Below are 14,132 nucleotides of genomic sequence, written 5' to 3' on the forward strand. Positions count from 1 at the left end.
TGTATATCCTTGACATTTCCCAGGCCACTGACACATCATGAATACTCTCACATGCCACTGCAGCTTATAAGCATCAATCAGGGATACTTGCAAGTGCAGGCTATGCGTCTCTTCTGCCTTCAAAGGAAAACGATTTATCATGTGTATGTGTTCACAGAAGCAAACGACCAGAATCTATTCAAGTCATTACGTCTAGGATCTCGATTTGCAAGCACGAGTAGCTCAGAGAATCATCAGTATCTCGCCCATGGGCAGTTTCGCAGGCTTCTCCGGGTGATCAGCCTGTTTGTCCCCGTAGTTCAGGTGGGCCTTCAATGTATAATGTTCAGGGACACCCGCAAATTTCTTAATAGCGGCCTCGATGGGCGGAATAGAATTCGTGTGCTGCAGGTTGGCGCCGACTCCCTCGAGCCCCAGGGCTGTCCAGACAAGGATCTGGTGCATGCCTTGAGAGACATCACTCCACTCGCCCAGCTTATGCGCGACATGCTTGTGTTTCTCACTCGACTCCTTGATGGTCTCGCCACATTCCCAGAAGAGTACCTAAAATCTCGCTCGTTAGATAGTCTGTGTCGGGGTGAGTAGAGTCATCGACATACTGATCCATAGGCAGCCTTATGAGCTTCGAGTATCGGGCCAAATCGTGCCCAGAGATCGGGGTTCATGGATGTGAGGACTGGTTCCGCGACCTTGATGATAATGCTCCAGAGCTCCTTGTGTTTCGCCCCGAAAGCGAGCGAGACGCGAACAGGCTGGGTGTTATAGGACGAGGGAGCGAGCGAAGGAAAGAACTTTGGAGACGATCTCTTCGACCCGTTTGTCCGAGACCTTGGAGGTTCCAGCTAGCCCGTAAACAGTACGACGGTATGCGGCGGCTTCGAGCCACTGTTCAGCCGTGACAGAAGACATTGTAGGCGGATGAGGACCATGAAGGTTGCGATGAGGCGTTGCGGAAGTGGTTGGTCTCCGAAGTGAAACTGCTTTGGAAGATTGAGGTTGGGACAATAGGGCTTGAATGACGTCGGAAGCAATTGGCGTGAAGGGAAACGGACCCCCCTCAATCCTGGGATGCGCCGCATGATATACCACTATGATCGTCACGAAAGTACCCAGTATTGCTTAGCGCTGTGCTTTCGCCATGTCAGGAACTTGAGATAGAAGGCTTGTTGTTCTCCAGGATTCCGCTCAATTCCGACTGGAAGATTCCTGATGCCGAGTGTGCTGTCTGGCGGATGAGATGCTTCGGCATCACGGATTGATAAACATTCCGGCCAGGCTGGCTGTCATGGCTGAGTAAGATCAGTCGGACAAACGTGTCAACCAATGGATCCACCAAGTTAATATCAATATAAGTAAGTCCGATCCATAGTCATTTGCATCTGCGGAGGAGCTGTCTTAATAGCAGGCTCCGGCAAGCGATATGGCACCAGATGCGTCGATGGCAGCGGCCATGTCCCTGGCTGTCCAGACGCCAGTCATCTGGCTGTCGCGAAGCCAGCTCCGGAAGGGCCCGTAGTCTTTGTAGACCGACGTCACATCCGGCCCGGGCTGCACTACGGTGAATGGACCCTGTGCGTAGACGAGACGGAATGTGCGTCCGAGGTGCTTCTCGAGTACGCGGCACTGCATCCGGAAGATGCGTGCGTTGGTGCCTCCGCCGTGGAGACAGAGGAGGCGCGGTAGATGGAGCGTCGCTGTGTCGTTCATCCTGAGGTCCGCACCAGTTGCCTGTGGCCGATGACGCTGTCCTACATTACAATCCGTTTATTTATATTGGAGTTCCCTAATGTACTGCCTGCCTTTGTTGGCTGCTCTGTTGGCTGCGCTACGGGATCGAGGGGAGAAGGGAAGGGGATAGGTATATCGCATTCCGTATCCCATACTCTCTGTACCAATATACAGCTGAAAGCTATCGCTTTGATAATCGTGCAGAAAGTGGCCGTGATTCCGCTTCCATGGCCTTGGATCTGCTCCGCGCAAATAGTAAGTCCGTCTTCGAAATACGTGTCTCCGGAGCTCTCTGCTTCGCACGATTGGTTTCGTTTCGTGAGATTTGTCGGCGATGGGGCTGCGAGCGCTCGCCCAGCTCGGCCTGCTGGCTGCCCTGAGTAAGGTGAGCACGCCCGTGGACAAGTTCAAGCGGCTCGACCACCAGGGACGCGATATCGGGGACACCATGTTCTTCACGTATTTCCAACCGAGGTTGGTTGGCAGCTGAATCCGCCCTCGCCGTCCTCCAGTACTAAACGTTGCTCCTAGCCACTGGTCGTTTCCTCGGACCTCCAGGCGCAGGGATTTGCTGCAGGTCCTTTGGGAGTCTCTCCCAGCCGAAGCGCAATCGAAGACGCACGCCCAGAAAAAGGTTTCGGACATCAAGACGACCGAGACCGGTGTCGTGGTGAGCTGCACGGATGGGACGTCCTACGAGGGCTCGATGGTCATTGGCGCGGACGGCGCGTACAGCGTGGTGCGCAAACACATACAACTGATGGCTCTCAGGGAGCAGCCAGCGGCGAAGGAGGAGCGACCCTTCCTCACCACCTACCGCGCCTTTTGGATGCTGATGCCCCTGATCCCGGGTCTCAAGGTCGGCGACGCATACGAGACCCACGGGCCGACCATCACGATTCAATTCTAGCGGGATTGTCAACCGTGAGGAAGGGGTGGTCAAGAATTGGAGCTGGGGCGGCCATCATGCTGGCCAGACACTTGGGCGTGACGGAGATCTCTACGCGACAGCCGGGTCGCAGGAGAAGCGAGACCTCCTCACGCGCGAGTACGGCATCCCTGCCGAGCGCATCTTCAGCAGCCGCGACGCCTCGTTTGCCCCAGCGGTCCTGGCCGCCACCGAGGGGCGCGGGGTCGACGTCATGCTCAACTCGCTGCCCGGTCCACTCCTGCAGGCCAGCCTCAGCGTCATCGCGCCCCTCGGCCATCTGATCGAATTCGGCAAGAAAGAGATCGAGACGAACAGCCTGGTCGCGCTGGAGTGCTTCTCGCGCGGCATCTCGCTGGCCTCGTTGGATGTGCCCACGCTCTTGCGCCGTCGCGGACCCGACATCCACCGCATCCTGGGCGAGGTCACCCGTCTGGTGGACCAGCGCGCCCTGAAGCCCGTCCAACCCCGTCACTGTGCACCCCACGCAGCATGTCCAGGACGCCTTTCGATTCCTGCAGACGGGGGCACACATGGGAAAGGTTGTGCTGCCGGCGGGCCCAGAGGAGGTCGTTCCAGTAGTCCCACGGCCCAAGGGGATCACCCCTCGACCCCGACTGCGCTCCGATGCATCATACCTGGTCGTGGGCGGCGTCGGCGGCATTGGCCGGTCTATCGCGCACTGGCTGGTCGACCACGGCGCCCAGAACCTGATCCTCCTCTCCCGCAGCGCCGGCGATCTCGATCTCGCCCAGAACCAAAACGCCGAGGGCGCTCTGTTCGTCCGCGAGCTACGCGCCGCCGGCTGCCGCGTGAAGCCGGTCAGCTGCGACATCGCCCTAGCCAGCTCCCTCGCCAAGGCCCTCCGCGCCTGCGAGGACGAGGGTCTCCCACCCGTGCGGGGCGTCATCCAGGGCGCCATGCTCCTGCGCGACGCGATCTTCGAGCAGATGACGCTGGCCGACTGGAAGAGCGGCCTGGCGCCCAAGCTCAACGGCAGCTGGAACCTGCACACGGAGTTCTCGACGCGCGGTGGGCTCGACTTCTTCGTCATGCTCTCGTCTGTCTCGGGGGTCATAGGCATCGCGTCCCAGACCAACTACGCCGCGGGTGGCTCCTACGAGGATGCGCTGGCCCGCTGGCGCCAGGCCCGGGGTCTCCCCGGCGTATCGATCGACCTTGGACCCATCTCGGACATTGGCTACGTTTCGCAAGAGGCCAAGGTCGCCGAGCGCCTGCGCAAGGACGGCGACTTCGCGATGCTCGACGAGGAAATCGTGCTCCGGGCCCTCAATGCCGCTGTGCTGTACCCGCTCGGCACGAGCAGCCGCCCCCAGCTCGTCGTCGGCCTCAACTCCGAGCCTGGCCCGCAGTGGGATCCCGCCGGCGGCTCCCAGCTCGGACGTGATGCGCGATTCTTGCACCTGCGGCCGCGCCGGAAGGCGTCGCCGCATGGCAAAGCGGCCGATGGCGGCGCCGACAGCAGCAGTGTCTCGCTGGCGACACAGCTTGCGGGGGCGGCCTCCCCGGCAAGAGGCTGCCTCGCTCATCGGGGCTGCCATTGCCTCGAAGCTGGCTGATATCATGGCGCCCGTGACGGAGATCGACCTGAGCAAGCCGCCTGCGCACTTCGGGGTCGACTCGCTGATCGCTGTCGAGCTGCGCAACATGCTGGTCCTGCAGGCTGCCGCGGACATTTCGATATTCAATCTCTTGCAAACTCCGTCCTTGGCTGCCCTGGCTGCGAGCGTGGCGGAAAAGAGTCGCCACGTTAACGCGGCTGCTTACACTCACGTTCTGGGTCCTGGGTGCATACTAACAAGGTTCCTCTCCAGCTATGAACCCATGCTGGGCAGAGATGAAGAGGCTGAGTATCCAGGGATGGCCCAGGCCAGAAGGAAGGAACAGTTCAATTGCGGTGCTGGACATTCTACATATTTCTGTGCACTTTGCTTTATTTTGTTCCTTATTGGCTTTATTCTAGGCGTTGAAGGTAGTAGTACTCTGGATAGATCTGAATTTAACCGACCGCATTGCTCGTCCATGGATAATAGTATTAAATATAGATAATCTATCGTCTAAACTGCATATACTCGCAGAACCCTGTGCACTGCTTCCTCACGGTAGGTGACAATATGGCATGGAACGCGTCCATTAATCAAATACTCGTCATTTGCAACTGTAGCGAGATCTGCTTCTCTGTCCAGGACGCCACAGAGGATATCTATTTCATTGCTGTAAAGTGTGCCGACGTGCCGATGATCCCTGCCTGGTTCTAGGAGACGGGCTGCCCGTTGTCGGTTTGGGGTCCTAACAGCTGGAGGAAATGCTGCGCAAGCTTATTCGGGTTGGTCGAGCCCTGTAACGCGGATAGAATGCACGGCATGAGCTTGTTATACGCATCATTCAGCTCCGGGTGCGTCTGGGAGAACCTCGCGGCTAAGAAGAGCAGGATAGGGACCAAGGGATGCGTCTGTCGGATTCAGGAGGAGTTTAGTACCTTGTCATTTCGTGCGGGTGGGCTCGCAAGGCGCACAACAAGGATCGTATGGCCGGGGATGCTTTACCTGAAAGTGCTGGCCGAGTGCAGTGACCAGGAGCGCTACATCGGCGACGGCGTCCAGTGATTGCTGCTGGTGCTCGGAGTGAAGCGCCTTGGTGAGCTGCATTGCTTGTGCCTCGGTCCCCAAGGGCTGCGATTGGATCCCGTTGTAGAGCGTCAGCACGGCGATATATGTCGCCAGGGCCGTGAGGGTGAAGACCGGGTTGAGATGCTCGAATGACGCGTGCAGGCGCAGCATCTTTATGCGCTGCGCTAATAGTGCATTCAGCGAACGGTGTCGACGGCAGAAGTCATAGGTGGTTGCAGTGGAATCGCGGGTTCTCGAGGGAGGTCTCTGTTTGTGTTCTAGGACCTGTCCGCAGATCGTCGCCACGATGACGGTCTCTTTGAGGGGCGACAGCTCCGTTTCTGGCCAGTCGAGGTCGATGACCCGAATCATATCGGGAAGAAAGCTCGTCTCCGTGGGACGACCACTGGCGAAGTTGGCTTTGGGAGCCGGCAAGCGGGTGCGGATCTGCAGCAAGGAGATATAAGCATCGAAAATTCAAGAAATACCATTCCAGGTAACCCACCATCCGCTCGTCGAAGAACAGGTGCAGGCCATCCACCATACTGGTAAAGCGGTCGAGAGTATAGGCCAGCCAAAACGTCCGTCGTTTCGTTTCAAGGTCGATCCAGTCTTCTTGGACTTGCCCCTGCGGACTCAGAGGGGCCTGTTTTGGAGGAGGGCTGGGGGGGGGGGGGGGGGCGGGGGAATATCCAGTTCATATAGCCTCATGATCTGGATCGGGCGAAAGGCTCTCCCGGCCGTCATCATACCTCGGTGGTAGTCTTCACACGTTAGCTCATAGATCGCCAGTAATGTCCACGCCTGCGCCTGCTCGATGGAGCACAAGCCGCGCACTGCGGCCGGGCCTTGTCACACCGGATTCTTTGCGCCGGCATTCTTCGCACTTGGTACACGGTGTCAGCGGTCGTAGCCCGTGGTCTCGAGTCCCACTGTACAGGTCACCCTTACTGCGATGGTAGGTGGTTGTCGCGGTGTTGATCCCGCCATTGTTGCTTGGTCACAGCTCGATGCAGTCCCCACTGCAGAACCTCTGAGAGCTACAGAGCGAGACAGAAAGTCGCAAATGCCCGAGCGTTTCTTATTTCGGGGCCAGAGCGACGATATGCATATGTAAAGGACCAGCGACAGTGGTTCGAGAGCGCAACCCGGTGGTATAGTGTCCGTGCTAAAATCTTACCTCAGACCATTGAAGTTGTGGGGCGTCGGATAGGAGGCGCAGCTGGCAATGGTTGAAGGCAGCACAGCCCAGATTGTTTAAGGAAAACATAGACAGCATGGCCCGCTGGTCCAGACATCCTCGTGGAGACCGCCCAGCCCCCAGATGGCCCCATTTCGCCTGGGTGTTGGCGAGAAGGTCCCAACAAGGTGATGTCGTGCACCATTCGGTCGAGGGCGTGAACGGTATACCTAAGGCTACTTGGACCCCTAGTAAGGACTTGCCCCGAGACCCATCAGGGTCGCTGTTTCAGGGTTGCGCGGGTTCTCATTTAACAAAGACTATCCGAATACTATCCCAGCTGGAAACTCAGAAGATCGATACCAGGTGATATTGACCCACAGACCCCTAGCTGCAAAGCGAGTCTCAGTCAGTCATGGACAGGCTGCCAAGTCATTGGAATCGCTGTCCTTCTGGTGGAATGGCGAGTCGTGCTCAGTGTGAGATGGCCCAATAGGATGGCTTCACTGGGCTCTCCGGGTCGCCACGCAATCCTATCACATGTACATTAATTTACGGAGTATCCCAGAAGGGGTCGCCTGCTGGAGATTATCCTGAGTTAGAATTCGGGGGCCGCGGGCTCCATTCCAGTGATATGATATCCCGATTGTTGGGACAGGCCCCCCATGTCATGCCAAGCATATCAGCTGAGGGGGGGTCACTCTAGGCAGCGAAAGGAGGACTAGTCCTGCATTCGGATAAGCATTGTGGCGGGACAGTGGGCACTAGGCAGCGGGCAGAACAAGAAACCCAAGGCCAAAGAAGCATCCTCCAAGCCTTTGTGGTTCTTGGAGGTCTTGGTGGAGCTCGACTCTGTAGTCTGCACAGGGTAGTGCAAAGCGGTGCATGTTGGGATAGTCCCATTGTGGATTCGTCTCCTTGTCTGCAGTACGAGCAAGCCAATGAGGCTGCCAGGGAGATAAACAGGAACGCCAGGCTAGCGGCCGCACCCAGATGGAGCTCTTGGCAGCAATCATTGCTGCCCATTGCTGCCTACTGGTATCCTGTATCTCCACGGGAGCGGATGTCTCGATGGAAAAGGAATCACCGCTGGTCTCACCAGCGCTCAGCCGTCTCACGATTCATCTCACCGTACTTCCTCACTTCGCTATCCGTCCGATTCTGCCCGACCACTCGTGGGGATAACCGTTTCTACTCCGTCGTAAGCAGCCCATCCCGCCGTCGGATTGTGCAAGCCCCGAATCCGTCCAAGCTGCACAGTCTGCGAGGACACTCGGATTCCGGAGTCGACTCGACCGGGAGGAGTGCGAGAAGCCGGGGATAGCTTGATATGATAAAGTATGGTAGCAGAGGGGTAAGCGCTGCAACGGTGATATCGTGCGACCTGCTTACCAGTTGGCCTGCCACATGCTAACGATCATTCCCATCGCAAGGATCTGGAGGTCTATGGATTGAGCCCATAACTTGCGCGCTTCGTAGCATTCATACCCTGTAGCCACGTGGTTCCTGTTTTCCCACCTCTTTTCCTCGTCTAGTTTCCTATACAAGTATCCATCTCGTTCGCCCTTGGGCAGTCTTTGCCCGCCTTCGGATACGACGAATGATGATCGGAAGTTGGGGCTGAGCCGCTGGGTTCAGGTCTAAACGTTACAATTAGAGCCAACTTGACTCATTCTGATTTGCTTCAAGTTTAACCATAATGCATAGAGCCTGCCCCTGGGCCTAGATAACAGTCAGTCAGTCACTAGTCTATTCAGGCGGTAGTATTCCAGATGATATCAAACTTTGATCAGTGCGGTTTCAGTTTCTCCTCTAGGCACATACCGTAGGCCTACGTAATATCCATGTAGTAGATATTCTTTGTATATGAAATATATATTTCACAGCCAGTGAAGGCCGTCTTATCTCTATCGAGAATTGAGCGGTCTGGAAGGGTGGAGGGCGAAAGCCAGGTAGCTGAATCGGATCTCGGAAAGCACAAGCCTGAGAAAAATCTTAGCCCTAGGCTGATAGGGATCACGTCAGATACCTTTTGAGCCTCGTGGTATTATATTTCGATGATGAGGCAAAGGTGCGAGATAAGAAACAAGAAGCCCCATCCCCTGGTACTGCCCCTGATACCTGGCGGCGACGCTCTCACTGCGATTGATCGTGTCCTCGATGTCACCTATGGCAGCCATCAAGTTCCCAGTAAGTTTGGCCAACGTCAGTCGACCCTGGAAAGTCATCGTCTGCTGGTAGAGTCGATTCATGACGTCTGTGAGGAACGTGGTAATTCTCAGCATCTATCAGAGCAGGACTCTGTCCTAAGTGACCGTGGGAGTGGTCGACAGCGAAGTATGAATCGGCTTCGCTTCTTGAGCCTCTAGGCGACTCGTCATATATCTCATTGTGTTGTAAGGCTTAGCGTTGATCGGTCAGAGATACCTGGGTAGTTCACATCTATACCATTGTGGGACCTATTATTGGAGAAGCAGCCAAGCGTCCCAGAATACGGAGTATAAGTACGCATGTAAGAGTCGGGTGGAGCTAAGGCACAGCTGCAGCATACCCAGCTGTTGCAAGACAGCCTCAGACGACTCTTCGGCCTGTTCAACAAGATATGCTCTAAACATGTCCATTCCTAGCTCATAGATAGCCATGGTCAATAGGAGGCTAGTGACAATGATGATGATTTCCAAGGTTTAGCAGCGTTCACACTGCTCGCACACACGCGGATTCCTATACATGCTCCTTGAGCTCCTTTTCTGCGTGCTAAAGACCATAGGTACATCAACTGCACCCCCTATTCAGCATGAGCGGCAGTACTTAATAGTCATATTGATATATACATACATAGACATATCGGTCCAGATACTTTCCGCAGAAAATCCGCTAGAGGGACCAGAGAGCAGTACTTTCAGAACCTAAAGGATCTCCCCTGGAACTGGCGCCTTATCATAGGCAGGACGATTAGAAGGATACAAGTGAGAAAGGAGACAAAAGGCATCAGTAGCGTCATTGCGCCTTTCGACCAGCCGAGGAAGTCTCTATAGTGAACTTGTCGGGCATGAAAACAAAGACGAGAGCCGCTAGACTACTACTGCGCTAGTCCACAGTTAATTCTGGCTGATATCCACCATCGGTAAACAACTTCAAGCCCCCATCCAGGTTCGCGGCCCGATAGCCCGACTGCACTAGGTTTCGGTAGGCCAGATAGCCATGGTAGCCTACCCTGGAGTAGACCAGGACCGGCCGATCCTTTCCGATTTCAGCCAGCCGTGACCTCAGCGTGTCAATAGGAATATTTCGCGCAAGCGGTAGATGGCCCTGGGCAAAATGCTCGGCGGACCGCACATCGATAATCGGCCATTCGTGCAGATGGTCTTGTAGGTCTTGAGGATGGACGATATGAAGGTCCCCGCGAAGCAGGTTACTGCCCACGGAGCCCGCCAGATTGACGGGATCCCTCACGGAGCCATACTGGGGCATATAGGAGAGCTCGAGATGCTCCAAGTCGAAGACAGTCATCCCCGCCTGCATGGCCGTAGCGAGCACATCGATGCGGCCGTCCACGCCAGAATGTCCGATAATCTGGGCACCCAGCAGGACGCCACTCGCTCGTTCAAAGGCCACTCGCAACGTCAGCTGCTGGGCCGACGGGAAATACCCCGCATGGTCCGGCTGGTGGATGGTCACGGACTGAGGGTCATATCCAATCTGCCGGAGCTCGGAGACGGAGAGCCCCGTAATGGCCGCTGTCAAGTGGAAGACGTGGTATACATGGGTCCCAGCGGTTCCCGGATACGCAGTCGCACGAGTGAAGATGTGATCCGCTGCGAGTCGGCCCTGTCGATTCGAGGCTCCGCTCATCGACGACGACACCTGCGGCATATGGGAGATACTGTTCACCACCTCTGCGACACTGCCGACGGCATAGATGTCCGGATCGCTGGTCTGCATGAACGCATTCACCACAATCCCTTTCCTGACCGTGAGGCCTGCGTTCTTGGCGTGCTGCACTCGTGGCTCGGGTTCCGTGGCCACGACCACCAGGTCCGCGGAGAGGCTTGAGCCATCGTGGAATTCTATGCGACAGCGATCGCTGTCCTCGGTCTCGGCGATCGTTTGACATTCCCCCCGTCCAAGATGAATCCCAACTCCTCTTTTCACGAGCTCTTTCTGAATGATCGTGGCAAAATCCGGATCGAATTCCGGACAGAGGCGGTCGCCAGCCTCGACCACGCGGACATGGAGGCCGAAACTATGCAGACTCTCCACGGCTTTCAGGCCCGTGAAGGCGCCCCCGAGGATGACGACCTCCCGACAATCATTCTTCACCACGAACGATCGGATGGCCTGCAGATCGGCGGGGGTCTGCAGCGGGAACACCTTGTCTTTCTCGATGTCGGCCATAGGGCGACCAGCGGGATCCGCGCCTTGTGCGAGGATCATCTTATCGTACGGCAAGTCATAGGTGGTGTCGGTCTTCCGACATCGCACAGTAATCGAATGACGCTCTCTGGAGATGCTGACGAGCTCGGTACAGACGCGCACGTCCACGTTGAATCGAGCCTTGAGCCCCGCGGGGGTTTGGACTGCGATCCACGTATCCCTTTCAATGGCACCGCCCAGGCTGAAGGGGGCAAAACAGTTGGTGTAGCTGATATAAGAGCCTCGCTCGATAACAATGATCGATGCGTTTTCATTGAGTCGCCGTGCTCGAACCGCCGCGGACATTCCCCCCCGGGCGCCACCAATGATGACCAGCCTCAGCTTTTCGCCTTCCGTCGGCATCCCACCGTCTTTGGGTTCCTTCACGACGAGAGGAGAGCTGGAATCGGCAGACATTTCGTTGCTGGGTGCGTGGTTTGTCGGCACAAGTATGGAAAATTCATTGTGTTATGTTGCTCGACACTGTGCCGGGATCCCACTGCAGATTAAAAGCCTGAGTACATGTACCTCTGGCACCGGACGAACTGGCAATCAGAACGATCGAGAACCCGAGATGGGCTGATGTCGTCGGACGCTCCAATCCATGGATCACGACGATCCAAGTCAATGACGCTGGGATGACGCCGGGATGACGCTGGGACGCCTGCTTAGACACCCGAGCCGATAGCCTCTATGATTGATGAACTTGGCCGCTTTTAAGCCAGTTTTCTTGGGAAGAACAGCCTGCGCGTCGTCGAATACCTTCATTGCACTACAACATATGGATGTTCTTTTCGAAAGCCCGATCCGCTGATATCAGCCGGCTGTGGAATGTTGGTCCTACTTCCCACGTTCAGCTTACTTCCAACATGGAAAACTAACTCGTCCTCATCGCTAAGCAAGGATCGAGATGATATCCTTTTCACGTGTATGTTTACTTATTAACTGTAGTGCGTATGACACTCACAAAATTCGTGTATTTCCCGCTGTTCCATGGATATGGCGGCTGGTACGCTGCGAGGAATCAAACTGAAGTCTAATAGATTGATCAATTCCCTGTCACTTTCTAGTATCCTAGATCAGCTGCGACATGCTTGATGGGAGAGGAATCTATCTCTGACAAGCCCTTCTAGTCATATGATGGTAGTACATGGCTCCCGGCCGAATATCAGCCCACCCGCAACCTAGATCAGCGCTGTAGAAGCCAAGGTGCCAACGCCACCATTGTATTTGCAGATTTGCAGTAGCTGGTACTTGCCAACTAATATAAAGGTGTGTAGACCCGAGCGGCAGTTGGCCTGCAATATCGAACCTCAACCTTTTTGTAGTTCCCCATCGATTCATCCAATGTTAACAATGGCCGAGGCGTCAAACGGCCAGAGACGAGACCCAAGCAAAGTGCAGGCATGGCTCGTGGGCAGTGGGATGGCTTGCCTGGCAGCGGCTGTTCATCTGATTCGCGAGGGCAACCTTCCAGGTAAAAACGTCCACATTCTCGATCTACATCTGGGGTTTGGTGGCGAAATGGGAACCTCGGGAGATGCGCAAAACGGCTATTTCGTTCCCTTCGAGTGCCATCCCTATTTTCATGGCGACTGTATCAAGGATCTGCTATCTATTGTACCGAGCCCCGGTGAGCCAGGCAAATCCATGATGGACGATATTTACTCGCTTGAAAAGAATGAGCGGCGACCGCCGCAGGACTCGGGGATGACGCGGGCAATCAAGCTGGGGAAGCTGGGACCCGAAGTCGTTCACTTCAGGGGCATCCAGGTGGGATTAAAGCATCGATTGGAGCTGATGAAGTTCATCTTGGAGAGCGAGACGAGCTTAGGCGCGAAAAGCATCAATCAGATCTTCGAACCGTCCTTCTTTGAAACTGGATTCTGGACGCGATGGTCAACAGCGTATGCCACTCAATGGCACCCTTGATATGGCCACTAACTCTCCATCAGGTTTGCTTTCCAGCCTTGGCACAGTGCTGTCGAGTTCCGAAGGCATCTTCGCAAATACCTAGAGGATATCCAGGCTCTGAATGATGTCAAGGGAGCATATCGGACCAAGTACAACCTATTCGACTCGATCACCCTCCCTCTCGCAGACTTTCTGAAAGGAGAGGGGGTGGATTTCCGCTTCAACGTTGACGTGACTGATCTACTGCTCTATCCCGAAAGTGACCCGACCACAGTCTCGGAAATTAAGCTGATCAAGGAGGGAGATGAATGCCTGATCACGTTGGACCCCGAGGACATCTGCATTGTCGACCCCGGTTACTCCCGCTCGGGGGCAGATTTCGGCACTGATACTGCTCCCCCGCCGTTTCTTACTTCGAACTGGGAAGACCTGATGATGAAGGAGTGGAAGTTGTGGCAGAAACTATCTGACAAGTCTCCGAAGTTTGGCAACCCCAGCAACTTCTTGTCACGCGCCCTTGAATCCGGCGTCGAAACATTTACAACGACGCTCTGGGGGCCACAGTTCATGAACCTGTACGAGAAGCTCACTCATGACCAGCCGAGGACGGATGCCCTGCTCTCGTTGACAGAGAGCAAGTGGTCAATCACCCTGAGCATCCCACATCAACCCATCCTCCCAGGACAACCCCCAGATGCTCATATTGTATGTGGATACGCGCTGAGCCCGTGGAACGAAGGAGATTTTGTGAAGAAGCCAATGTTTGCGTGCTCTGGGAAAGAGATCTTCACTGAGGTTCTTTCCCACCTCGGGTTCCCCGTTCAATCCATCCTCGACGCGGCGACAACCATTCCCTGTGGGTTGTCTCTGGGCACGGCGCCGTTTTTGACACGGGGGAATAGAGATCGTCCGCACGTCATTCCACCTTATACCACCAACATTGCATGCGTCGGCCAGTTTGCAGAGCTTCCCGAAGACACCACCCTGAGCATGGAATACAGCGTGCGAAGCGCTCAGATGGCCGTCTATCAGTTGATGGACCTGCAAAAGAAGCCAGCCAAGCTCAAGAAGAATATTCTCCTGGAACTGTTTGATTTGTTGATATAACGCATGGCCGACAGGTTGTTTTCTCTTCCATGTTTCTGTGCGGGATGGACGATTATCGGTTTCATGGGACCTCCCAGGACAACTTTGCCCGCCAGAGTCGCAATCCTCTGTACGTTGCGGTACTATTATTGACTACATGCCACCCACTGCCTCTCTTCTACTCCACCTGCACATCGTTGCATTGCATTTGAGATCCATGCAAGGCACAGGTACGGATACAAAGTCGTGCCCT

General features: G+C 55.5%; 5 protein-coding genes across 5 annotated transcripts; 2 read left to right on the forward strand and 3 right to left on the reverse strand.

Annotated features, from left to right (window-relative positions):
* Positions 1–222: 222 nt before the first annotated feature.
* On the reverse strand, positions 223–909 carry AFUA_3G03530 (nitroreductase family protein; the record flags this gene model as incomplete). The annotated part of the gene is made up of 3 exons (XM_743580.1): positions 223–543; positions 600–752; positions 793–909. 3 exons carry the CDS (start codon positions 907–909, stop codon positions 223–225), a joined length of 591 nt encoding a protein of 196 aa, XP_748673.1.
* Positions 910–2,062: 1,153 nt separating this feature from the next.
* Positions 2,063–4,726, forward strand: AFUA_3G03540 (putative PKS-like enzyme; the record flags this gene model as incomplete). The annotated part of the gene is made up of 5 exons (XM_743581.1): positions 2,063–2,202; positions 2,293–2,587; positions 2,658–3,116; positions 3,148–4,144; positions 4,191–4,726. 5 exons carry the CDS (start codon positions 2,063–2,065, stop codon positions 4,724–4,726), a joined length of 2,427 nt encoding a protein of 808 aa, XP_748674.1.
* A 434-nt stretch (positions 4,727–5,160) lies between these two features.
* Positions 5,161–5,961, reverse strand: AFUA_3G03550 (uncharacterized protein; the record flags this gene model as incomplete). The annotated part of the gene is made up of 2 exons (XM_743582.2): positions 5,792–5,961; positions 5,161–5,733 (listed from the first exon to the last, which is right to left on the reverse strand). The coding sequence occupies exons 1-2, from the start codon at positions 5,828–5,830 to the stop codon at positions 5,161–5,163; spliced, it is 612 nt and encodes a 203-aa protein (XP_748675.1). The 5' UTR covers positions 5,831–5,961.
* A 2,203-nt stretch (positions 5,962–8,164) lies between these two features.
* AFUA_3G03560 (putative pyridine nucleotide-disulfide oxidoreductase) lies at positions 8,165–11,296 on the reverse strand (the record flags this gene model as incomplete). Its single annotated transcript, XM_743583.2, has 4 exons — positions 8,165–8,188; positions 8,291–8,449; positions 8,496–9,251; positions 9,302–11,296. The coding sequence occupies one exon, from the start codon at positions 11,294–11,296 to the stop codon at positions 9,554–9,556; it is 1,743 nt and encodes a 580-aa protein (XP_748676.1). The 3' UTR covers positions 8,165–8,188; positions 8,291–8,449; positions 8,496–9,251; positions 9,302–9,553.
* A 930-nt stretch (positions 11,297–12,226) lies between these two features.
* AFUA_3G03570 (oleate hydratase) lies at positions 12,227–13,900 on the forward strand (the record flags this gene model as incomplete). The annotated part of the gene is made up of 2 exons (XM_743584.2): positions 12,227–12,786; positions 12,835–13,900. 2 exons carry the CDS (start codon positions 12,227–12,229, stop codon positions 13,898–13,900), a joined length of 1,626 nt encoding a protein of 541 aa, XP_748677.2.
* Between the last annotated feature and the right edge of the window lie 232 nt (positions 13,901–14,132).

This window comes from Aspergillus fumigatus, chromosome 3, assembly GCF_000002655.1.
Source record: "Aspergillus fumigatus Af293 chromosome 3, whole genome shotgun sequence".
Taxonomy (NCBI): domain Eukaryota; kingdom Fungi; phylum Ascomycota; class Eurotiomycetes; order Eurotiales; family Aspergillaceae; genus Aspergillus; species Aspergillus fumigatus.